This window comes from Aotus nancymaae, unplaced genomic scaffold (genome assembly GCF_030222135.1).
Source record: "Aotus nancymaae isolate 86718 unplaced genomic scaffold, 86718_ANA_hifiasm-v0.15.2.pri h1tg000040l, whole genome shotgun sequence".
Classification (NCBI taxonomy): domain Eukaryota; kingdom Metazoa; phylum Chordata; class Mammalia; order Primates; family Aotidae; genus Aotus; species Aotus nancymaae.
In genome coordinates this window covers 125,530,375-125,550,433 of record NW_026988454.1, presented here as the reverse complement: position 1 = coordinate 125,550,433, position 20,059 = coordinate 125,530,375, and the positions used below count along the sequence as shown (strand labels likewise).

The following is a 20,059-nucleotide window of genomic DNA, read 5'->3' as shown; positions in this document are numbered from 1 at the left end:
GTAAGGAAAACATTAAGTCTTACTCCACAAACTATTCTAGTGGAAATAAACGCCACAGGCCAGGAAAAAAAAAAAAGGAAACTAATATCAGACACCAATTTTATATGTGAGGTACCACATTTTGCCATTTTTACACTAACTCATTTAATTCTCATCATCTTGGGATGGAGGCATTATCTCCATTTTTCTACAGGTTTGGTTATTTGCCTACAGTCACACTGCTAGGATTAAAACCCAGTTCACTCTGGCTCAAAGTCCTATTTTCTTCACTATATACCAAATTATAAAAGACCTGCCTTTTTTTTTTTCATTTTTTAAGCATCAGCGTTGTGAAAAATAAAATATTTGCCTTCTTATTTTTCCTGTAAAAAGTCAAGGGCTTTTGTGTCCTATAAGGGACACAAATATATTTAAGTGTGAATAATCACACTGTGCATGTCTCAAACTATGCAATCTAATAGAGAATTCAATTTTGCAATATCTAGAGTTTTCCCTCTACTATGATCTGTACACATAAATGATCAGATACCCAGCACCGAACGTGTCTAAAACAAAAGGAGATAATAGGAGTAAAGAGAAGGGTAGGCACAAAGGAAAAAGAAAACAAAAACCATTTGGCAGACTATATCTTCTAGAACCTAAACAGTAATCCTCAATTTCTGGATTGTCTGTATATTTAAAAGCTTGATGACTATCTCAGATTTTTTTTATATTCATATTATTTGTTGAAAAGTTCGTAAGAACCACAGCAGAACTTGCCCGTCACAGGATATATTTTGTCCCCTCGGCCCCACCTACCTTCTCCATTTCCGAAAGTTACGTCTTTACCACTCACCCATTCTACAGAAATAGCCGCCGCCGCCACCCCCCGGCGCGCCCCAGCCCCGTCGCTCCGCCTCCAGCACCCCCAGGCCCATTCCCCGCAGATCCTTCCCGGGTCGCCCTCCCCGGTCCTCCCCCAGGTGCTCCCCCTCCCTAACGGCCACACCGCGGCTGCACTCGCCGTCCCCTCTTCCGGCCGTAACCGCCCTAGTCCCCAAGACCCCCGGCCTCCCGCGCCCGCAGCCGCGCTCCCGCCTCCCCAACCTCTGCACCCCCATTTTGCCCGGCCTCCTCGCCTTCTTCCCGGCTCCTCCCCTCAGGACACCTTGTCGTCCCACGCCCTCCGCCACATATGCCCCCCACCCCAACTGCTTCGCCTCCCGGTCCTCCCTCCCTCGCCGGTCTCCCCTCCCGCTGCTGCCCCGAGAGAGCCGGGGGAGGGAGGGCAGGGGGCCGCTGTTCTCCGGGTTCGCCGCGCTGCGGACCTGCAGGGCCCCCCCAGCGCCCTGTGCCTCCTCCGCCGGCGGGGCAGAAGTCGGGGTCTCCCGGGCGCCCCAGATGAGGGGTATTTACCTTCTTGCCGGGGACACTTTGCAGACGGCTCCAACATTGGCAAACACTACAGAGAACTGACCCCGCTCGGCGGCCGCCGCCGGCTTCCACCCCTCGGCCTCCCTCCGCCTCCCCGCGCTCGCGCCGCGCGCCCCAGCACGCCCGACTGGCGCGCGCGCCTGGCGCCTTTTAGCAGGCACCATTGCAGTGAAATGTTCAAGCATCAGAAAAAAGATAATGCTTTCAAATTCACCATGATCAGATTTGAGCAGTTGAAATGGGACAGATGTCAGAATCACAAACTCCAGTTTCCCTCTATGTTCTCTTCTTTTTATATCTTATGGTGCCCTTTTCTTGACATTTATTTTCCTGTAAAATACATCTAGTGCCCAGCACCCACCATAGAAGTTACCCTCCTTTATTGATGATATCGGATTTTTTTTTTTTTTTTTTGAGATAGAGCTTTTGCTCTCGCCCAGGCTAGAGTGAAGTGGCACGATCTTGGTTCACTGCAACCTCCACCTACAGGGTGCAAGCGATTCTCATGCCTCAACCTCCTGAGTAGCTGGGATTACAGGCATGCACTAACAGGCCAGGCTAATTTTTTTTTCATGATTTGATTATTTATTTTGATAGGTCCCATGCAAAGGAGGGGCCTAAAGTGTAAGCTTCATTAGCTTTACATTAAATGTGACCCCAACACAACTCTCCCAGACAGGGAGTTAATTTCTTTTTTGAGATGGAGTCTCACTCTGTCACCCAGGCTAGAGTGCAGTGGCATGATCTTGACTCACTGCAACCTCCACCTCCTGGGTTCAAGTGATTCTTTGGCCTCAGCCAAAGTAGCTGGGACTACAGGCGCGTGCCACCTTGCCTGGACAATTTTTGTATTTTTAGTAAAGATGAGGTTTCACCATGTTGGTCAGGCTGGTCTTGAACTCCTGACCTCATGATCCATCCGCCTCAGCCTTCCAAAGTGTTGGGATTACAGGTGTGAGCCACTCCACCCAGCCTTTTTATTATTATTTTATTATTATTATATTTTATGTTCTGGGGTACATGTGCAGAATGTGCAGGTTTCTTACATGGGTATACACATGCCATGGTGGTTTGCTGCACCCATCAACCTGTCATCTACATTAGGTATTTCTTCTAATGCTATCCCTCCCCAGACCCCCACCCCCACTGACAGGCCCCAGTGTGTGATGTTCCCCTCCCTGTATCCATGTGTTCTCATTGTTCAACACCCACTTATGAGTGAGAACATGCAGTGTTTGGTTTTCGGTTCTTGTGTTCTTTTGCTGAGAATGGTGGTTTTTAGGTTAATCCATGTCCCTGCAAAGGACATAAACTCATCCTTTTTTAATAGCTGCATAGTATTCCATTGTATATATGTGCCACATTTTCTTTATCCAGTCTATCATCAATGGGCATTTGGATTGGTTCCAAATCTTTGCTATTGCAAACAGTGCTGCAATAAACATACGTGTGCATGTGTCTCTATAGTAGAATAATTTATAATCCTTTGGGTATTATACCTAGTAGTGGGATTGCTGGGTCAAATGGTATTTCTAGTTCTAGATCCTTGAGGAATCGCAGATGCTAGAGAGGATGCTTTCACACTGTTGGGAGGAGTGTAAATTAGGCCTGGCTATGGCCGGGCATGGTGGTTCATGCCTGTAATCCAAGCACTTTGGAGGCCAAGGTGGGCGGATCACCTGAGGTTGGGAATTCAAGACCAGCCTGACCAACATGGTGAAATACAAAAAAAAAACTTAGCCAGGCATGGTGGTGCGCACCTGTAGTCCCAGCTACTCAGGAGGCTGAGGCAGGAGAATCGCTTGAACTTGTGAGGTGGAGGTTACAATGAGCAGAGATTGTGCCACTACACTCCAGGCTGGGGGACAGAGTGAGACTCGCCTTAAAAAAAAAAAAAAAGAATACCATTCGGAAAATTCCCAGTGTATTTATGTGTTCACTAATAAAATGATTGCTTGAAACTCAACTTGTTTTCATAATAATGTCAAAATAAGTATTAAGGTATTAGCCACCTAAAGCACTGCTAAAAAACAGTAGAAATAAGTTATGTTACAAAGTAGGCTGGGTGCTGTGGCGCATGCCTGTAACCCCAGCACTTGAGAGGCAGAGGCAGGAGGATCATTTGAGGCCAAGAGTTCAAGACCAGCCTGGGCAACATGGCCAAATCCTGTCTCTACAATAAAATAAAACATTAGCCAAGTGTGGTGGTGCATTTCTGTAGTCCTAGCACTTGGGAAGCTGATATGGGAGGACCACTTGAGCCCTGGAGGACAAGGCCGCAGTGAGCCGTGATCACACCACTGCACTCCAGCCTGGGCAACAGAGAGACCCTGTCTCAAAAGAAAAAAAAGTAATCAATTAAATCTAAGAAACAAGCAGGTATATGAAAAAATGCTCAACATTACTAATCATCTGGAAAATGCAAATCAAAACCCCAATGAGCTATCATCTTACCCCAGTTAGAATGACTGCTATCAAAAAGACAAAAGATAAATGCTGGCCAAGATGCAGAGAAAAGGAAACTTGTGCACTGAGAGTGGGAATATAAATTAGGACAGCCATTATGGAAAACTGTATGGAAGTTTCTCAAAGAGCTAAAAATAGAACTGCCACACAACCCAGCAACCCCACTACTGCGTACCTATCCAAAGAAAAGAAAATCAGTATACCGAAGAGATATCTGTTTGTAATGGGTACAAACATGCAGTTAGATAGAAAGAATAAGTTCTAGTGTTCAATAGCACAGTAGGGTTGCTATAGTTAAAAATAATTTATTATATATTTTAAAATAGCTAGCAGAGAAGATCTGAAACGTTCTCAACACAAAGAAATTACAAATGTTCGTGCCTTACAAGAGCTACTGAAGGAAGTACTAAACAGGGAGAAAAAAAGAAATTATAAATGTCTGAGGTAATGAATATCCCAGTTACCATGATTGATCACTATACATTGTATGCAAGCATCAGAATATCACATGCACCCCATACATATGTACAGATATCATGTATCAATTAAAAAAACTCTCAACTAATAAGAAAAAAGAATAAGGAAACAAAAATATAGTTAATGAAGTGTGGAAAGATATTTTTAAGTCTTTTCTTTTTTTCCCTGAGACAAGGTCTTGCTCTGTTGCCCAAGCTGGAGTGCGGTGGCACAATCATGGCTCACTGCTATCTTGACCTCCTTGGCTCAAGTGATCCTCCCTCCTTAACCTCCCAATTACCTGGGACTACAGGCACATGCCACCATGCCTGGCTAATTTTTTTTATTTTTAGTAGAGACAAGGTCTCACTGCATTGTCCAGGCTGGTCTTGAAATCCTGAGCTTGAGGCCAGGAGTTCAAAACCAGGGCTTAGTGGAAAGTGTGAATATCCCCAAGGAAAAAAAAAATCAGAGACAAGATGATAGATATAAAAGAAAAAGAAAAGTCATTACAAGCATCATCAGGTCCTATTATTCACTTATTTATTTTTTTGAGATAGGGTCTTGCTCTGTTACTGAGGCTGGAGTGCAGTGGCACGATCACGACTCACTGCAGCCTTCAACTTTTGGGCTTAAGAGATCCTCTCACCTCAGCCTGAGTAGCTGGAACTACAGGCATGCACCACCACGCTCAGTAAATTTTTATTTTTATTTATTTTTTTTAATTTTATTTTATTCTTTTGAGACAGAGTCTCGCTCTGTCACTTAGGTTGGAGTGCAGTAGTGCCATCACAGCTCACAGCAATCTTGACATCACAAGCTCAAGTAATCCTCCTACCTCAGCTTCCTGAATAACTGGGACTACAGGTACATGCCACCATGCCCAGCTAATTAATAACAATTATTTTGTTGTTGTAGAGACAGAGTCTCATTATGTTGACCAGGCTGGTTTTGAACTCCTGGCCTCAAGTGATCCTCCTGCCTTGGCCTCCCACAGTGCTGGGATTACAGATATGAGCCACCAACCTGGCCCCAATTATTTTTATTTTAAAAAAATTACTGAACATCATGTGACATAACACTTAAAAAAGGACAAGTCCACCTGCCTCGACCTTCCAAAGTGCTGGAATTCCATGTGTGAACCACAGTGCCTGTCCTCTTTTAATTTGTTAAAAATAAAAATAGTAGGGATTTCAAGACACCACCAGAAATTTGGTCTTCAGCCAGTCTATCTAGTATTCTAACCCTTAAATTTGTATGGCATTAAGTCTTGATTTCATTCTTAGTTAAAATACAAGATAAGATAGCTTTACAGTCTGCCCTTTCAACTCAATCTGTGTCTTATCATCTGTAAGCTGAAGGTTTTTTAATAGAATATACAAATTCTACAAACCCTGGCTTCTCAGGCAGCCCGTTTGAAGAGTTGTCAGCTGCCGCGTCAATGAGTTAGCGCTTTCATGACTAAGCCATCCTGGGACCCCATGGAGAGCTCTAGTAGGGAGGAGAGTGAGGACTGGCACAAGCCCATAGAGGTTCCCATCCTCTCTGTGCATCCAGTGGTCGCCAACAAGATAAAAGTGAACCAACTGCAGCCACAGGGGTTGGCCCCCAAGACTTGCCCCCACCTGAAAGACGGCAGCACACACAATGCGGGATTACACTGCTTGGGATTGGTGGAGATGGGAAATAGGTTCAGACACAAGGAGAGCATTGATAACTGGGTGGCTGCTCCATCTGTGAGATGTGGGGGTGGAGGGTATTACACTCCCCAGACTCAGGACTAGTAAAACAGCATCCAGAAAGCCCATCAGAAAAATATGTTACATCTTTCTGTAGTGCAAAGCCCTCATAGAAATAGTCTTCTGTTCCATGAGTTCTTTTTCTTTTGGCTTGAGTTCTTCCTTTATCTTTTGAATACAGTATTCCATTTATTTATTTATTTAGCTATAATAACCAAATATAAGAAAGCTATTAAGTTGTACCTATAGCTTAGAAAAACAAGATACTAAATATTCTTCTATTGAGTAAATCACAGTATAGCCTGCAGGTAGAACATTAACCATAAAAACTTGGTTGAAAAGCGTAACGTGAACAGGTGTATATATACCAGTTATAATTTACACAATTAGAATAGAACACAAATGCTGACTTGGAAAACATGAATAGTATATAACAACTGTCCATGTATTTCATGAAAGTACTTGAACTTTAAAATGAAGAAAATAAAAACAGGGTTTAAGCATAGTCTAGTGGTGGCATATTACTAAATCACAATTTTCACTGTCAGGCTGGCTGTCCTGTTATCTATATATAATGCATATTAAAAGTTCCTGGACAAACCTGACATACATGTTTTTATGCTTCATGAAACTCTCAGGAAATCCATGCTTGTTCCAAATATGATGAACTTAAGATATGACGCTTGGATTGCCTTCCTCACGAAAGAGCCTTGCAAAAGCAGGTTTCACACATGGCAAATTGGCTCTCCATGTGGTAGAGACAGCACCACCAAAACCCATGACAAAGGGACTAATGGCTGAAGCATTCGGAGTCCAGAATATTCTGCTTAGCTCTGCAGGTAAAGAAAAAGCCTAACATGGAAGCTGCATCAAAATGAGCTTTCATTTCAGCTGTCACGAACAAGATGGCCAAAGTTTAGCAGGAAGTTAGTATGCTCGGACTTCCAGAGTAAATGCATTCGTTTAACTGAGCCCCAGGTAGAAGTCCAAGTTGGTCATAGATAGAGCCTGTCACACTTGCGTTAATCACCCTGCCCTGTGTTAAAGGCCCACATTTTATACTGTGGGGAATCTAGAGTCTGGTGCCATCTTTGAAGATGCCTATACACACCACTATCATTTTTTTTCATACTTCAAGTTCTGGGATACATGGGCAGAACATGCAGGTTTCGTTACATAGGTATACATGTGCTATGGTGGCTTCACCCATCAACCTGTCATCTACATTAGGTATTTACCCTAATGCTTTTCCTCCCCTTGCCCCTACCTTCTGACAGGCCCCAGTATGTGATGTTGCCCTCCCTGTGCCTATGTTTTTATTGTTCAACTCCCACTTAGGAGTGAGAACATGCGGTATTTGGCTTTCTCTTCCTGTGTTAGTTCCTGTGTTAGCTTTCTGAGAATGGTTTCCAGCTTCATCCACATCCCTGCAAAGAACATGAAAACATCCCTGTTATGGTTGCATAGTATTCCATGGTGTACATGTGCCACATTTTCTTTATTCAGTCTATCATTGATGGGCTTTGGGGTTGGTTCCAAGTCTTTGCTATTGTGAATAGTGCTGCAATAAACATACATGTGCATGTGTCTTTATAGCAGAATTTATAATCCTTTGGGTATATACCCAGTAATGGGATGGCTGGGTCAAATGGAAATACCAATAACTTTCTTGACTGCTTTCAGTGACTAGAAGAGCTGTTAAGGGATAGGACCACTTGAATTTACTTCTTGTAAATAGGCACTTAAACGTACTTTTCTTCCTTCTTCCTTTAGGACCACTTTCTAGCCTGTTAATGCTCTGCATAGAAGGGCATCTAACGAGCCGTTGATGCTTCTAAGTATTGCGTTGATATCCTTGATGTGCCATGTTAGAAAACTGCAGCTCAAGCCACCAAACTCCAAAGGCTCTTCTGCTAGAGTTGGAATGGTGGCAATGTATCCTGCCTCTAAGGAGTTTGAGGCTTTCGGGACAGGAAGGTTGGCTATAGGAGGAGCTTGCTATTGGAGGATAAGCTTGAGTTCTCAAGGGCAATACCACTTAGATCCCTGGTAGGAAGATAAAGCCCTAGAAACTTGGTTTAGTGACAAGTAGACGCAGAGATAAACAACTCTAAATCCCAGATAGCTATCAAATCTAGCTGAGTTCCACATGATGGGGAGAACAGATTTACATTTCCTCTATTCCCCACCTCTCTCCACTTTGGAGATTAAAAGAAATAACATGCCCTCCAGACTTGCTTGGGTGCTCTCAAGTGGTCTGTTAGCATTACAAGGTAGAAAGCTGCTGTAGTCACCCAGCTTCATGACTCAATGGGTGTGATCAATTCCTTGCCTGGTAGCTCCAGGCTTCCAATACTCTGTAATCAGTACTCAGACTCTGCAAGGACCCAGTAGCAACCCAGGGACTGCTTTTCTGTTGTAGATGGTATAATCTTACTCAGAACCTTAGAGACATGTGCTGCCAAGTCTATTGGGGCTTACCAAAGACCAAAAAAAAAAGGTTATCTGCCCTTGATACCTCTAATTTGTTAATATGGCCTGAATTTTGTAATACAGCATAGCTCTTACTACTTTATTTCTTTGGGCCCCACTTGAAACTGACAATTTCAAGGACCCAAGAAATCCATTAAGGCAACACTCCTGAGGCTGGTACATTCAACTTTGCACTCATTAAAATGGGATTAAAAAGCCAAGAATAGTGTATGCCGTCTTCCAAATCAACATGCTCTTTTAGTGGTAATCAATTACGCCTTTAGATGTATGCTTTTTACCTAACAAAAGATTTCTTCTCCCCTAAAGGAGAAAAAGCATAATCTTCTTCACCCTCATAAGTTTGTGACTGGGTCAAACGTGTGTAACAAGACAGATTAGTAAGAGAAGTTTAACACGTGCAGTGTACATCACATGGAACAAACGTCAGTTAAAAAGTGACTCAAGTGGTGGCTTAGAGTCCTGGCTGATGAAAATCTTCCATGAACAGTAAATTTTAGAAGTGGCAAGACAATGAGAAGCAGTGCCAGGCTGCCAAAGGCAGGAAAACTGGGAAGGAGTAAAGTCTGTTTTCAAATCTTGCTGGCATAGTGTGAGCTGATGTCTGCTGTAAACGGAGACTACCATCTTATCTTCAAGTGGACATAGGGGAAAGGGTGGAAAGACCTTCTGACTGCACAAATCTCTGCCTGCCACCTGGTCCTAAAAGCAGGACAAAGTTCCCTGTATCTTAATTGCCTTTAGCTCAATTTGTCAAAGGCACATTTTGGCTTTATTTACCCAAATGTAAAATAAAAGACAACATAGAGTGAGCTGGTTCTACATCTAAACCTTTAATCTGGCGTTGATACACACATTGTACACAGTGAGAGGCAGAATCCGTTCTCAAGGTTTCACCCCATATGAATAGTGGCCTGCCTTACTCATCTGAGCATTCCTGTCCTCACCTCCCTCCTACCCTTGCCCTGCTTTGCTAGGGCAACTATTTCAAACTTGATATTCGAGTCTACCCTGGGTTCTTCATTCTGTCTTGGGAGTCTCGATTACTAAGTAAGTCTTGATCGGGTAGCACATGCCTTTAACTCACTGTTCAGGGCATTAGCTGGCTTTGTCCCTGCAATTTTCCTCATAAACTTTAAAGCCAACTCATTAATTTCTATGAAAAAGCACTTGGAGTTTGGGATCATGCTAAATTTATAAGATTGAGTGTCTGCTTGTGGTGTTGAGGGTTATAGGATCAGAGAGGTTTTAGTTTTGGTAGTTCTCAGCCTTTCTATCTCTTCATATACATCTTTTCTTTAGAGAAGTTTTGGCTTACAGCAAAACTGAGCAAGAAAGCAGAACCCCCCCCCCCACCTTTGCCTTTCTATCAAATATCTCTTGCCTCCTTGCTCTTCCTTCTTGGGCCCCAGTAATGTTAAATCATGAGATACCATTGTACATACCGTTCTATACCTCATCAATTCTGGTTTGTAGCATTTCTTTCAATTCTATTTTTCTTTTAGGTTTGGATTTCTATTGATCTTCAGGTTTACTGATGAGCTACTCAGCTATGTCCAGTGTTGAGACACTTGAAGACTTCTTTTGATAGCATCTCTTCTAGCTCTTCCGCTTTTCCAACTTAGTTTTCATTTCTCTGAATTCCCTATCGATGCATGTTGCCCACTGTTTGTGGTAATTTTTTAATTTCAAAGTCCCTGCCAGTTTGCAGCATCTGAGGGATCCCTGAGTTGATCTATCTCTTTACGATAGGCTTTCTGTTAACTTTTGTGCACCAGCTATTATGAACAAAATAGAATGAAATACTTGCAAGTGGGCTACCATATGTATAGAGGCGTGGGGTGGTGAGTCAGTCTAGTCAGATGCTGAATTGGCTGGTGGCTTTTTGATGCTGCTGGTACTTTAATTGCTTCCAGTTTTTCCCATGCATCTGCCTTTTGTGCCTATGGTGCCAGAGGGTTTTTTTCCTCTTCGTTCCCGTCCATCTCAACTGGCCCTCTATGCCTGTGCGAGAAGGTTTCTCCATGCTCCGGCCCTCTGTAGCAGTAGACAGCTGTGCTAGTTACCAGTGCTGGGCTTATGGTTGGGGGCAGAGGGCTCCTCTCTTCTCCTTGCCCAGCCTTGCTCTCAGGCTACTTGTTTCTGGGCCTCTGGGCATTTCCTGAACAATTCTGTTCATTGGTACATGGAAGTACCTCTCCAGCTCTTCCCTCTGAGTTGGATGGGACCTTAAGAGGTGGCACTTGAGGTGGCATTGTGGAAAGGAAAGGAGCAAGGCAGATGGCAAGGTGGAGATACATGGCATGGGGGGTGCTAAGGGTGTGTTAGGATTCCTTACCTTTAGAGTTCCTTAGGACAACTCCCTTGGTTCCTTGCCTGGATTACTAGACTCCTGTGACTTCTGTTTGTAATTCATTCCCAACTTAAATAACTTCACAGCAATAATTGTCATGGGAAGAAAGGAAGGTGATCAACTTTGCTGAAGGTATACCTTGAGGACCTGACAGTAAATTGTATATGGGGACAAGGAGTTTACCCTTTTGCCCTAGAAAGGAATATAGACAATTCTTGGGGCTCAAGGTGAATCTTTAGCATCGATGCCCTCATATGTCGCATTTGAGTAGAGCTGTGGTGAATCATCTGTGGGACTTAGTGGGAGTGGCCAAAGTTTGATAGAAAAGAGAACCAGAAAGCAGGCCGAGGTGGCAAAAACTTCAATGTAAGAATATAAGCTGCCTCGAGGAAGGCAGGACTCGCATTCATCTTTAGTCCCTGAATAATGTTCCGAAGGCCCCTGCTATGCCCTGATGCCCTCCTGTCTTCCAGAGCCCCAACCTCACTCCCTTTTCCCATGATCCAAATCACATCTCCCAGGGGTCACATTCAGGTGTCCTGGCCCCTGCTCTAATGCCACGATGTCCCTAAGCACAGGACTTTACCCTCAGTTGTCAGTCTCTCGATGCATTTGAGGGGCAGCTAGGGTGTGGCTGGGGGCTCCAAGCAGCTGGGGAACCTAGACTCAGAATCATTCACACACTCCTCTTTGGAGCATTTGCAGAAGTTTCCAGAATTCCATAATAGTCACCTTCTGAATGGTGGATACACCTTATCAGCTAGGCTGGGGTTTCCAGTGCCCTCAGAGAGCTTGCCTTAGAGTCTTAGAGAGACTGCCGACCCATCGTCCGTGGTCTGTTTGTATGTCTGTCACATCTTCCCATCACCACGAATTGAATGTACAACATGTGCCAGGTGCTGAGTTTGTTTGTCTGTTTTTTGAAACACGGTCTTTCTCTGTTGCCCAGGCTGGAGTGCACTGGCGCGATCACCGTCCACTGCAGCCTCACTGTCTGGGCTCAAGCTATCCTCCCACCTCAGTCTCCCAAGTAGCTGGGACCACAGGCACACGCCACCACACCTGGCTAGCTTTTTAGTTATTTGCAAAGACAAGGTCTTGCTATGTTGCCTAGGCTGGTCTCAAACTCCTGAGCTCAAGGGATCCTCTCTCCTTAGCCTCCCAAAGTGCTGGGATGACAGACGTGAGCCACTGTGCCCAGCCTGAGTTTGGTATTTTGTAATCCTTCAGGTACTGGGGAATTTCCTGGCTGAATCAACAGAAACCCCTTTTACATAGAGGGACAAGCAAAGACAGTACAAGGAATAGAGATAGATAGAGAGAGAGAGAACGAAGGAGAAAGAGGAAGTGACAAGGGGCTGTTGAATCACACAGTCTTAGGATCTGGCCCCAATCCCTCTTCTCAGTTCTGCAAGGAATGTCTCAGCAGCAGTGAGCCTTCCATCACCAGAGGCGCACAAGCAGAAGCCAGGTGATGCCTGGCAAAAGATGAGGAAGAAGATCCTAGCATCCGAAGCCACCAAGGTTAGATTAGATGCCCTCAAGGGACCCCATCCAACCTCCAGACTCCATGTGGACGATTCCCATGGTCCAGCTGATTTTTTTTTTTTTTTTTTTTTTTTGAGACAGAGCCTCGCTCTGTTGCCCAGGCTGGAGTACAATGGTGCAATCTCAGCTCACTGCAACCTCCGCCTTCCAGGTTCAAGTGATTCTCCTGCCTCAGCCTCCTGAGTAGTGGAGATTACAGGCACATGGCACCATGCCCAGCTAACTTCTGTATTTTTAGTAGAGACGGGGTTTCACCATGTTGGTCATGCTGACCTCGTGATCCACATGCCTTGGCCTCCCAAAGTGCTGGGATTACAGGCGTGGGCCACCACACCTGGCCTGGTCCAGCTGATTCTTTTACTGGGCCCTTCGCTGATCCTTCTTTACCCCAACGTCTTCTCCTGTCTCGGGCCCTCTCCCGCAGCCCACAGTTTTACCCCTGAACTGAGCAGTTTCTGGGCAGTGGCATGCTCAGAGAGAGAGAGAGAGAGAGGGGTGTGGGCTGGAGTGAGTGATGCTGGCCCTGGGTGAGGATGGGAAACAGGTCCTGAAGTTGCTAATGGCTCTTTCTCTGGGGCAAGCACCAACATCTCTGTCTGTGGGCCAGGGAGTTAATGAGGCAGGTAGGCAGGGTGTGATTCCTGGGAGAGGCAGTCCAGCAGACATAAGACATAGCCCCTGTCCTTTGGGGGCCCAGTACCGGAGTGGCCCCCAGGCCTCCCCCTCTCATCTCAGTACTGCTCTGGCCTCAGGCAGCTCAGGCTCCCAGGAGATGGAGCTCTGGGAGAGACTTCACACTGCCCAGAACCCTCTCAGCTTTCTCGGGTCGGATCCACCTGCTGGGCAGGGCACAGCAGTGCAAGAACCAGCAGCCTTTCCTACTGCCAAAGGGCTCACAAGCTGGGGAACAGGACCCAGGAACCTCAGAGCAGCACAAAGCAGGCAATGACAGCAGCAGGAGAAACTCCAGGTAGACTTCAGAGTGAACTTCCAGGCAAGTGGTGAATTCTTGGGGCATGTCAGCCAAGGCGGCTCTGGCTTAGGCTTAGCCAGAGTCTGATTAAGAAAAAGAGCCACCCTTAAGAAAAGGAGTGGGCTGACGAGACTCAGGCTGTGGAATGAGAAGGGAGGGCAGGGAGATAGAATGAAGGTTGGGCAGAAGCTCTAAGAGAAGAGAGCTTGCTGGAACTGAGGGTGATCAGGGGCAGAATGACAGCCCTCCTTTACCCAGTGCCTACTGTGCGCCAGGCACCGTTCTGAGCGCTTAGCTCGTGTTATTTCATTTAGTCCTCACACCATCGGGTGTGTTCTCCCCATCTTACAGAAGAGGAGAGTACTGCATAGGGAGGCTGAGTAGCTTGTCCACAGTCACGTAGCGAGTAAGTGCTGGAGCCGGTGTTAAACCCAAGCTCCCGATACCCGCAGACTTAACCCTGAAGTTATGCAACTGCTTACAGGAAGATGTGGATGCTTCAGGGAATCAGGGGCAGGGGCCAGGTCCCTCAAGCCTTGTATTGCTCCCTGCCAATTCCTCTCCAGTAATAGTCCACATCATTGGTGGGTGTGGACCAGGAAAAAGAGACGAAAAGGCAGTGACAAATGCCAGGAAAGTGGCTGGATGACAGCTTTCATCCAGGGCAGCTGGGGTGTTTGGACAGGTCCTTCATTTCCCCTCCTCCTGCAGTCCCTGGAGCTGGTGGGACCGGGAGGGTGGCCGGCATCAGAATTCACAGCGGCCCCCTCTCCAGTCGCTCCCCAGCTGCCCTCAAGGCATGCTGCTGCCCTGGGACCCCAGAGACCAAGCTAAGTCCCCCAGGCTGGGGCTCTGCAGGAAGGACTCAGAGACTCCTTCAAAGCTGGCTTTGAGCCTGCAGGAGAAAGGTGTCTTCAGCCCCCACCGCAGTGTGGGAGAAAAGTCGGGGATAACTCCAATGAGAACTCCTCTGCCGTGTCTTGTTTGCTGCTGGATTCCCAGAATCTGATCCAAAGCAAATGCTCAGGAAATATGTACTGAGTTGGCAGGCAAGCCTCTCTCCAGCTAAAGTTCTGGGGCCTTGGCCTGGCCTGCAGGGTGGCCAGTGGTGACGTCAGCCACTGGGCTGACTCTAGGATGTCTACATCCCATCTTCCAGCCAGAGTCCTCCCAGTCAGACTCTTGGGAGGACTCTGACCTTGACATGTGCGACAGAGTGGGGATGAGGAGAAAGGTCTGACTGCTGGGTGCAGACTCCCCCCACCCTGCCAGGGGCCTGCACAGCGCAACCTAGAGGGCAGTGATTCCCAAGCTGGTTTGCTCTTAGAATTATCTGGGATCTTTCCTTTTAAATTTTTCTTTCTTTTGAGATGGAGTCTCACTCTGTGGCCAGGTTGGAGTATGGTGGCGCACTCTCGACTCACTGCAATCTCCGCCCCCAGGTTCAAGCGATTCTCCTGCCTCAGCCTCCCGAGTAGCTGGGACTACAGGTGCGCACCACCATGCCCAGATAATTTTTGTATTTTTAGTAGAGACGGGGTTTAATCATGTTGGCCATAATAATCTCGATCTCTTGACCTCGTGATCTGCCCGCCTCGGCCTCCCAAAGTGCTGGGATTACACTGCACCCAGTCTATCTGGGATCTTTCAAAAATGCCAAAGCCCAGATCAACTGCATCATGTCTCTGGGGATGGGACCCGGGCTTCCGTATTTGTGAAACTCCCCAGGTGGTCCCAAGAAGCTTGGGAACCACTAGGAGGGGATTCACACCTTCTCAAAGCCCTTTCAGACCCACTTTCCCATTTGAACCTCACATTAAACCTGCTTGTTTCACAGGGCAGGGTTTTGCCAAAAACTAGATACATATGTGTGTATGTACATATATATTTATCAGATTATGAAAGCATAATGTGTATTCCCTGCAGAAATTTTGAAATAAATTTTAAAGAAGAAAATGAAAATTACCCGAGTCTTACCACTTATGACAGTTACTATTGACATCTGTTTTATTTCTTTTATTTCCTTGCTTTCTTACAGCTGAGGAAATTGAGGTAGAGAAACATTAAGTAACTCTCCTAGGGGCCAGATGCAGTGGGTCACGCCTGTAATCCCAGCACTTTGGGAGGCCGAGGCATGAGAATTGCTTGAACCCAGGAGGTGGAGGTTGCAGTGAGTCAAGATCATGCCCTAGCCTGGGTGATAGAATGAGACTCCATCTCTAAATAAATAAATAAATAAATAAATAAATAAATAGCTCTCCCGGTACTGAAGCTAGTAAGTAGCAGAGGCAGGATTTGAACCCAGGGTACAGATGGAGTCCGTGCCCTGGGTTCAAATGAGGTTTGCAGGGACTAGTGTGTGCCGAGGTTAAGCACGTATCCGGGCCCACTACATGCAGGGGTCTGTGAAAACAGGAGGCTCAGCAGGAATGGGGAAGGCGGCCTTTGGTATTGGCTGGTTTCTACTTTGCCCTTGTGTATCTGAAACAGGAGAATGCAGCCAAATGCCACGTTCATCACCCAGCTCACGGCCACCCCTGAGTGACTGCTCTGACTCATCTTTGCTGGGGTCTGTGGCCCTGTCCTGCTGGTGGGGCTGGCAGCTAATGGGCTCATGCTGCTGGCGGTGGACTGGGGCCCGGGCATCCCCCACCCGCTCCACGCCCTGACCCACAGCCTCATGATGAACATCACACTCTCTGACCTGCTCTTCGTGGCCTGTGTGGTGCCCGTGCTGCTGCTGAGCTTCCTGCAGCACGACTGGTGGCTGGGCCCTGCCATCTGCATTAGCCAGGCCATCAACACAGCCACCATGTTCTGCACCTTCTACAGCATGGTGGCCACAGCTCTTCTGTGCCACATGGCTGTGGCCCGGCCTAACGTGGCCTTCCCAGCCAGCTGGGGCACCCGCTTACTGCTCTGTGGGGCCGTGTGGGTCCTGGGCCTTACTGCATCCCTGCCCAACTGGCTGTTCCAGCAGGTGGCAGTGGAGGAGGAGACAGCGGGGGGCTCCTGAGACCTGGGCCTGCCTCTTGCTCCTGAGCCCTGCTGGGACCTCCTGCTACTTCAGCCTGCTGGGAGCCCTGGCCTTCCTGCCATGCATGCTGGGACTGGGCTGCTCTTTCAGCCACGTGGGCTGGCTCCTGTGGACACAGCCCTGAGGCCCTGTGCGGGAGAGCATCCAGGAGCACCAAGAGAACACAGGGCTCATCCTTGTGGTGCTGGTGGTTTTTGTGCTGATGTGGGGGCCCTGCTCCGTGCTGGGCTACGTGGCAGCCATGGACCACCTGCCTGCCTCACCAGCTGCCTTTGTGGCCTCCAGCCTCTGCACCATCCTGGCCTACTCCAATTGCGCTGTCAGCCCTATCCTCTACTTCTACCTCTCCTGCCCCTTCCGGGCACGACTCAGGGACCTCTTCTGCAGGCTGATGATGGCCAGGCAGCCCAGAGGTGTGGGAGTGGTGACCTCAGTTATGGCGACTGTCCAGCCTGGCCATGACAGGGCCCCAGGAGGCCCGTGGGGCCTGAGCGGGGGAGCAGTCTAGGAGTATAGGCTAATAGAGGGGCTGAGATTCAAGGGAGATGAGAAGACCCTTAGGGACCTGAGAGCCCACCCCCTCTATTTTATCAGTGGAGAGACTGAGATCCAGAGGGCAGATGGCCCAACCAAGGTCACAAAGCAACGAAATGGCTCAGCTAGAGCTCACATCTCTAGGTAACTGGGTGGATCTTCCCACTCCACCTTCAGGCTCAGATACCTGTAGGCTCCACTGCTCTCTAATTGTGTGATCTTGAGCAAGGAAAGCCCTTATGCGCTGTGTCTCAGTGTTCTCATCTGGAAAATGGGATGATGAGAGTACGTACTTTTCTCACAGGGTTGTTATGAAGATGAATTTGCTAAACACATGTCTTAGAAGGATGCTTAGTAAGTGCATATGCATGCTGGTCATTGCTACTATTATTATTTTTATTCAGGGGCATTTGAGGTGAGTGGACAAGAGGAGGGCAGAGGGGCTTTTCTTCTCCCCAGAGCCCAATTCGAGGTCCCATCTTTCCCACCCTCCATGCCCTCCCTCCGGCCTGCTCAGGGAAGGCCTCAGGCTTCTGTGTTGGCCTGGAAACCTGGGAGATTGTCTCTACTGAAATTCCCAAGACAACTTGGTGTGTGTTTTGCTTGGTGATGTGTTTTGTTGGTGATGGTGTTACCAGTGAAACACACACACACACACCCCGTCCTACTCTGTGGTACAAAGCTTGAGGAAACATTGGGTTGAACCAAATCAAACTGGTCTCTTTGCTGTAGGACTTATCAGAGACTTGAATACCCAAAAGGCCACTGAGACTCTCAGAGAGGGGCTCACGGCAGGCAGGTTCCCTAACTCCATGCCAGGGAACCAGCGATCTGTGGCACACACCTAGATGCAGCAGTGCCAGGCACGGGAAAGATGCTCTTGGTGTCCCATCCTGCCCCTGGCAGTGGCTCTATGCCTCAGTCCCCCTGCCGGGCAGGCACCCTCTCCTGACACTTTCCCACGGCGCCTGTGGTGAGGTGACAGGAGCTGCCGGTTATGGGAACTTCCCTCCTTCCAAGCTGTGACCCCACCCTGTTCCCACTCAAAGCGTATCAGAATGTAAGTCACAGGGGCATGTAATTATAGGGACAGCCGTGAATCAGCACCCATTTACTACAAAATCATCAGGAGGAGACAGGTCCCAAACTTCGGTCTAATTAGTTCTAAATTTCATGTGATGTCCAGGGTGGGAATGGCCGCCTGGAGGGCTAATCTGGGAACAAACCTGCCCGGAGAAGGGAGAAATCCCCTTTTGCTGTGATCCTGGTCCCTGAAGGCCACAGGGATTGATACGTGAAGAGGGACAAGAGGAAAGCAGTGTTTCTTGGGCACCTACGATGCAGTGGGTCCTGGGTGTATGTCACATCCGTCACGTGCAACCATCTGTACTCATCACTCTGGTCAAGCGATGACCCTGCAAGGGCAGGGGTGGTGGTGACGACCCCATTGTGCAGGGGCTGCAGGACTCCTCATGGCACAGTTACTCTGGTGGCCACAGATCACTCAGCCCCTCCTGATGGCTTGGCATCAGTGCCCAATTGTTGTAGGCTTTCCTCGCTCACTGCCCCTGAGCAGGGGCACCCCCAAGAGTGCAGTTCTGTGTGCGCGTCTCCAGCCTCGTCTCCGATACTTGAGTGGGGCCTGGCACTGATATTTGGTGAATACTTGTTGGGGGATGAGTGAACGAGCGATCAAATGCAATAAAGCAATCCATTTATTTTAGAGGAGATTCTGATGACTTCTCTCACCTCCTCAATGGCTTCTCATTTCACTCAGTAAATGCCAAAGGCCTCATCATGGCCTAACGGCCCATGGATTCTGGCTTCTTCACTCTCCAACCCTATCTCTAGCACTTTCACTTCCTGCCCTCAGCTCCAGTCACACTGGCCTCGCCCTCCTGCAAACACACCATTGGGCATGCTCCCACCACAGGGCCTTTGCACCTGCTGGTCCCTCTACTTAGAGCCCCATTCCCCCAGATTATCAGCGGGGCTCCCTGTCTCACTTCCTGGGGGCTCACCTCAACCATGATCTCCTCAGAGAGGCCCTCTCCCACCACCTTATCTAAAATATCACCCTCCTTCTCCCTCACGTCTCTCTCTCTTTTTTTTTTTTTGAGATAGTCTTGCTCTGTCGCCCAGGCTAGAGTGCAGTGGTATGATCTCAGCTCACTGCAACCTCCGCCTCCTGGGTTCAAGCTATTCTCCTGCCTCAGCCTCCCAAGTAGCTGGGACTACAGGTGCCTCCCACCACACCTGGCTAATTTTTCTATTTTTATTAGAGACAGGGATTCACCATGTTGGTCAGGATGTCTCGATCTCTTGACCTTGTAATCCAGCCACCTCGGCCTCCCAAAGTGCTGGGATTACAGGCGTAAGCCACCATACCCAGCCCAATGTCTCTTTAGAACTCTTGCCGCCACCTGAAATTATGTGATTAGCCTATTTGTTTATATGTCCACTGTGTTTCTCCCATATTATTTATGCGTGTGTTGTAAGCTCCATGCAGGGACAGGGCCTGTGTTTTGTTCACGGCTGCATCCTCCATGCCTAGCACAGAGTGTGGCACGTGGCCTTTGCTTGTAAATCCCGCTGAACCACAGAATCGAAGGAAGCCACAGAGGAGAACCTGGACTCTGTCTAACAGCAGCATCCGTGCTATTTTTCAGAGAAGAAACACATTGTGCTTTACTAAAAGAACCAAATTTGCTTTAGTTTAAGGCAAATTCCACACAGAGACTGTCTCAGAGACGGGCACAGAACCAGACACCATAGGAACACCACCACCATGCGCGACAGGGGAAAGCGGAGGCAGGCGGAAGACGGGGGCCTCGTCTCCACCGGGCGTGGAGAGGGCAGAGGGCTGAGGAGCTCCATGCAGCAACGGGGACTGGCATGCATGACCTGCTACCCGAGTGGGCAAAGGCTGGGCGGCTGGGTGGGCCCAGGAGGGAAAGCCCCTTCTTGCCCATCTTTCCCATAGCAGGGGCAGGAGCTTGGGCTCAGATGCCAGAGCCCAAGGCTGAAGGACTAGGGTGCATTTGGGGTGA

General features: G+C 47.9%; 1 protein-coding gene and 1 pseudogene across 3 annotated transcripts in view; one reads left to right on the top strand and one right to left on the bottom strand.

The window, feature by feature from the left end:
* LOC135268095 (copine-5-like) overlaps window positions 1–1,484 on the bottom strand; it is a 38,816-nt gene extending 37,332 nt beyond the window's left edge. The window contains exon 1 of one of the 3 annotated variants that reach the window (XM_064361106.1): window positions 1,396–1,484. In XM_064361106.1, coding sequence (XP_064217176.1) covers window positions 1,396–1,432 — 37 coding nt within the window. In that variant the 5' untranslated portion in view covers window positions 1,433–1,484. Of the gene's footprint in view, window positions 1–798; window positions 841–1,395 lie in introns of those variants that run through there. The other 2 variants (XM_064361107.1, XM_064361110.1) reach the window with 2 other exon arrangements.
* A 14,448-nt stretch (window positions 1,485–15,932) lies between these two features.
* Window positions 15,933–16,983, top strand: LOC135268284 (allatostatin-A receptor-like; annotated as a pseudogene).
* Window positions 16,984–20,059: the final 3,076 nt, after the last annotated feature.